General features: G+C 38.3%; 1 protein-coding gene across 1 annotated transcript in view; it reads left to right on the forward strand.

The window, feature by feature from the left end:
- Window positions 1–6,000, forward strand: part of LOC123752313 (uncharacterized) — a 125,043-nt gene that overhangs the window by 22,463 nt on the left and 96,580 nt on the right. Inside the window, exon 2 of the mRNA XM_069313620.1 lies at window positions 429–655. Within this exon, the coding sequence (XP_069169721.1) occupies window positions 435–655 (221 nt within the window). The 5' untranslated portion in view covers window positions 429–434. The remainder of the gene's footprint in view (window positions 1–428; window positions 656–6,000) is intronic.

Raw genomic sequence — 6,000 nt, forward strand, 5'->3', positions numbered from 1 at the left:
AGGGTGAGAGTACTCTGTGGTGGTTCTCCAGGGTGAGAGTACTCTGTGGTGGTTCTCCAGGGTGAGAGTACTCTGTGGTGGTTCTCATGGGGTTTGATTATTTGGCAGGTTTCAGGAGCAGTTTGGTTGTGTCCTGCGTCCATCTTTCTTGTGTGTACTCTTGCTGGTTCATAGTGACGGCTCCTTGGGTAACATATCCGAGATCGATCCTTAATCATCGTAATGATTGTAACAAAATGATCTGCTCTCTTTATGGATTACCATCGTAACACATCTGGGAAAGCCACGATAAAGTAACACGTTGGCATTCCAGTTGAACTTTGTCGTATAGATGAATTGTGACTGCCAAACGCTTTCTCTTATATTTATGACAGAGAAAGTAATTACAAATAATATTTTTGATTTGACAATGTACTGTTTATTTTCAGATCAGAATGCCGTATTGTCTGCGTGAGATCATAGTGGCGGCGGTTTGTGCTGTACCCGCATTCAGTCTGGCATTGGCTGGATCAATGGAAAGTGGTGTGATGGTGGGCCAGGTGGGCGTGGATGTAGGCTTGGCTGTGGGTCAGGTGGTGGAGCACCATCTCACTGGCTGTCACCTGGTACTCATCACTACTACCCGTCACTCACTCGTCACCTCCAACATACTCAGGTAAATTGATTTCATTTATTTAATAATGTGACTTTCGCATATATAGTAATGTGTTCACATATATATGCGAACAAGCCTGAACATTCCCCGAGGCATATATGTAACTGTAAACTCACACTCCAGAAGTGACTCGAACCCATACTGCCAGGAGCACTCTGCAACTGGTGTACAGGACACCTTAACCACTCAACCATCGCTACCGGACTAAAGATGATGGTAGCCGAGGCTAGTTCCACATCATCCCGCCGGCACTCTGATGGTAATCTTGGGCATCATATTTTATCAAATCACCTCATTTTTGGGGGCACACGTGAGGAACACAAGTGCGAACAAGCCTGAATGGTCCCCAGGCATATATGCAACTGAAAACTCACACCCCAGAAATGACTCGAACCCATACTGTCAGGAGCAATCTACGACTGGAGTACAGGACATCTTAACCACTCGACCATCACGACTGGACAAAATATGATGGTAGCCGAGGCTAATTCCCCATCATCCCACCAGCATTCTGATGGTAATCTTCGATATAGTATTTTATCAAATCACCTCATTCTTTGGGGCACACGTGAGGAACACAAATGCAAACAAGCCTGAATGGTCCCCAGGTATATATGCAACTGAAAGCATGAGATGTTAAGCATGAGGTAATTTGATAAAATACTATGCCCAATATATGCACTAGGAAAATATAAATGTTTCCCCCTACGGATCATCGTCTGCTCTCATTCTCCAGGTAATCTAAAACGATAAGACCTTATTACCAGCATAACATTCACACTACTATCATTAACATCACTTTAATATATTAACGTTATTCCCATCACTCGTCTTAGCTTAGAGGAACGTACGACGAATTATTGTCAAGGCCTGACCCAGGCTCTAAGCAGATGGTTGTGCGATCTTTGTGGAAGGAAAGGGGGGGGGGGTGTCGACCTACACCCCTCCCATGGGTTTATATACGCTTTCAAGGGAGAGGACTGTCTCCTTACCGTACACTCTCCCACATGCCTATCTCCAAATAATGATAATGAAGGGTAATATAAAGATACAGCTTTTATATTTGTTTATTAAGAAATGAAAGGGAGTAGCAGATGAGTTACATCTCTGCAACATACTGGACATGTTTTACACCGTGTTATACAATCTGATCATAACACCATATGCCTGCAGAGAAGGAGAACTATATTTATTTCACCGCTAAAACAGACTTTACATTTTAATCTACCCACACCCAGAATTTGGTTCTCTTCTGCAGCCTCGCCACACTCACCAGGATCCACGACTGTAGGAACTGGACGAGTCGTGATAAGCCCTAGGTTCATTATAAGTTCTTAGTGTGATTCTTCTTCTGCTGCATCGGGCTGGCTTCTTACAACATCTTGCATGTGAAATGGTGATTTGTGTGAAACCAGAACATCAGCTCTACACAGTTTGTTCCTGCAATGAGCGGTATTAAGTCCTTTGAGGTCTTCAGATATTCGCATTCCGCAGCTCATACAGTAGTGAATGTGAAGCTCATTGTATTGGCCATCGTGTGGTCCATCCCTAGTCCATGCATGAGGGAGATAATCAAAGTATTATCTATAAGCTTCTCGAGCTGTGGAGGGGAAAAGGGAACCGCATTCTTAATGAAAGTTCGGTCTCTCATCAAATTAAGGTAAAGGCAGTTGGGATAGTATCGAGCATGAAGTGTCCAGGGGTCGTCCGAGGGTTCAAAGTTGAAAATTCCTCCAGCGCAATAAAAACAGCGAATGTGGTCTCCAACTCCTGAAGAAAATAAAAAGAGAAACATAAATAAATGTCAAAAACATAAATTATTAAACGAAAGTACTTAAGGAAATTCCTGTTTCAATTCTTCCTTCGTGATCTGACACTGTCACATTTTTCATCACGTGTTAATTTTCGTGATTTACACACATAATGAGAACCACGCGCTCTTTCGCCATGATGTTCCCTCAGACTGCTTCCTTCGTGACCATCTTCGCTACTCTACTAGTGAAAGCACACTGCACCCGCACCCGCCTCAAATTCCTGAAACAATGTCTTAGTGAGCAAGTTGTACCCAAGTCTCTGCTACCTGCCCGTCTCTTCAAATTAGGTGATCAACCGTTCAGTGATTTCTGTGCTACCATTTTGAAAAAACACATTGAAGTTACAATATCAAGTGAACGTTTTGTTTTCAAAAGCCTGGATGCAGCAAAAAGAAACTTTCATCATGCAATGCCTTTGGACTGGAAAATTTTTCTGATGAATAAAATATACATTGACTTACGCAGAAAAGTTAATCAGTTACAGAAAATTCTAGAGCGCAAGTTAGAAAGTCTGATTAAAAAACGATTGGACAAAGAAATCAAGTCCAAACAACGTGTTGAAATTGTCATCCAAAGTCGATATGTGAAAATGTGGTTACTGCTTTGGGTTATGGTATGTCATTTGCCATTTCAAATCAACCTTTTGCAGTTAAGAATGCTAGTTCATTGTTACAGCTTGAAAAACAAAACTCTCTCTCTCTCCACAAAACCTAAACCTGGTAAAGGTATTGTTTATGATTCAATGTTGACGCCTCAAACAAACAATTTCCCTGAAAGGTTCAGACGAAGCTTACAGGAGTTAAGAGCCGATCCTTCCATTCATATAACAAAGGCTGATAAATCCAGCACTATTGTTATTCTAAACAAGGAGGAATATATTTCGAAAATGAATGATCTCCAAGATTCTTCAACATACACTAAACTCAGGAAAAATCCTCTTGAGGATATCATCAAGTTCTTCAATTGCAGCTTGAGGAAGTTGTTAAGTAAACATAAAGATCTTCTTAATCAATTTACTACCTCATCACTCTCATTACCATATCTCCATGGACTTGTCAAGACGAATAGACCAAACAATCCCATGAGACCTATCATCAGTTCTGTGGGATCCATTTCTTACAAGCTTTTTAAATGGCTTAGCAAAATCTTGTCCCCTTTGTTAGGAACTATTTCCTCTTCTCATTTGACCAAATGTCTTGAATTAGGGTAACAAATTGAATTGTGTTCCTGTCACTCCTGATGTAAAATTAATCAGTTTTCACGATTGTTCCTTCTTTGCAAAGGTACGGGTTGATGATGTTCTTGATTAGCTAGCTCATGAACTAATTAATCATGTTTTACCTCTTTCTGCTGATATTGTTGTCAATCTTGTTAAGTTGTGCATTAAAGAATGTACTTTTACCTTTAATAATGAGTATTATTTACAGACTTTTGGAATGGCAATGGGGAATCCTTTATCGCCATTGATTTCAAACTTGTACATGGAATTCTTCAAAAAGAAATTTGTTTCAAAAATTACCCCTGTAATCATTCCATGGTTTAAAAGAGACCAACGTCGTCTATGCCTTCAAATGCCCTCTTGGGGACTGTAAGCTCCAAAAAACCCAGTATATAGGCAAGACAACAACATCTCTTTCTAGGCGTTTAACTATGCATAAGCAACAGGGCTCCATTAAGGAACATATAATCTCTTCCCACAACCAAACCATCGCCAGAGAAATCCTAGTAAACAACACAGAAATCATCGATAGATACAGCGATAGCAGGCGGCTTGACGTTTGCGAGGCACTACACATCAAGAAGTCAACACCAGCAATCAACAGCCAATTAATGCACAACTATATTCTACCCACCTCAAGACTCCGCTCCAATATAGAAGCATCAAGAAATATGGACCAATAGGCTTTCTACAAACACTTCTATTCAATACCCATTGTTTCGTGTTCTGTCTTGTGTTGATGAAATTAATACCCTATTAATGCCACCTCTTGTTCTGTCTTGTGTTGATGAAATTAATACCCTATTAATGCCACCTCACCCCATCCACTTCACTCAAATGTAGATATAAAATCGGAGATGCGTAAGTTCTATTCAGTTGTGTATTTGTAAACTAAAGTCTTTGAAAATGTAATAAGTTTTACGAAACGCGCTCGTGTCGCGTCAGACTAGAAATAAAAATGAATTTTGGAGAATTGATTTTTGATTTACCTCCAACAGTGAAAAGCAATGTACGAAAGATTGAGAAAATTCGTGTTAGAATTATTAATCTTACTTTTTCGGTCATATTTAATAATATATGTCTACAGGAAAGACTGCTACCAAAATATACTAATATATATATATATATATATACTAATATATATATATATATATATATATATATATATACTAATATATATATATATATATATATATATATATATATATATATATATATATATATATATATATATATATATATATATATGTCGTACCTAGTAGCCAGAACTCACTTCTCAGCCTACTATTCAAGGCCCGATTTGCCTAATAAGCCAAGTTTTCCTGAATTAATATATTTACTATAATTTTTTTCTTATGAAATGATAAAGCAACCCTTTTCTCTATGTATGAGGTCAATTTTTTTTTATTGGAGTTAAAATTAACGTAGATATATGACCGAACCTAACCAACCCTACCTAACCTAACCTAACCTATATTTATAGGTAAGGTTAGGTTAGGTAGCCAAAAAAAGCTAGGTTAGGTTAGGTTAGGTAGGTTAGGTAGACGAAAAAACATTAATTCATGAAAACTTGGCTTATTAGGCAAATCGGGCCTTGAATAGTAGGCTGAGAAGTGCGTTCTGGCTATTAGGTACGACATATATATATATATATATATATATATATATATATATATATATATACATATATATATATATACATATATATATATATATACATATATACATATATATATACATATATATATATATATATATATATATATATATATATATATATATATATATATATATATATATAGGGGGGTACCACCACTGGTGTAATTATAGGGACCCACAGCCTCAGAGAAGGGAACACAGAGCACTCAGGGAAAAACTTGACATTTAACTCTGAATACGAAAGAGTGTTCACTTCTCCTACCACCCCCTTTTTTTTTTTTTATTATGATGTACACTTTATTATGCAAGGTTATACAGTTACATATCTGATTTTATACAAAAAATGAACATTAAGAGGACACAAGAAAAAGTTCGCTTCCTAGAGGCTGTAGATTTCCTCGAACTCCTCCGACGCCGGGCAGGAACCGAGGATGCAGCGGGCATTTCCCCTCTGGATCGCGACACTGAGGCGCTGAAAGAGAAAACTTGCTGCTCTAGGGTCTCTTGTGGTGTCAATGAGCTTGGAACCAAGATCCTTAAGAAACCTTCTTGCACTCTCACCCCATGGGCCTAGGGTCTCAGACCCTATTGGAACGAAATTGTACCTTTGATCTAATTGCCTGTACTTGACTGACTTTTGTTTTTCTCTGTGT

This window comes from Procambarus clarkii, chromosome 76 (genome assembly GCF_040958095.1).
Source record: "Procambarus clarkii isolate CNS0578487 chromosome 76, FALCON_Pclarkii_2.0, whole genome shotgun sequence".
Taxonomy (NCBI): Eukaryota; Metazoa; Arthropoda; class Malacostraca; order Decapoda; family Cambaridae; genus Procambarus; species Procambarus clarkii.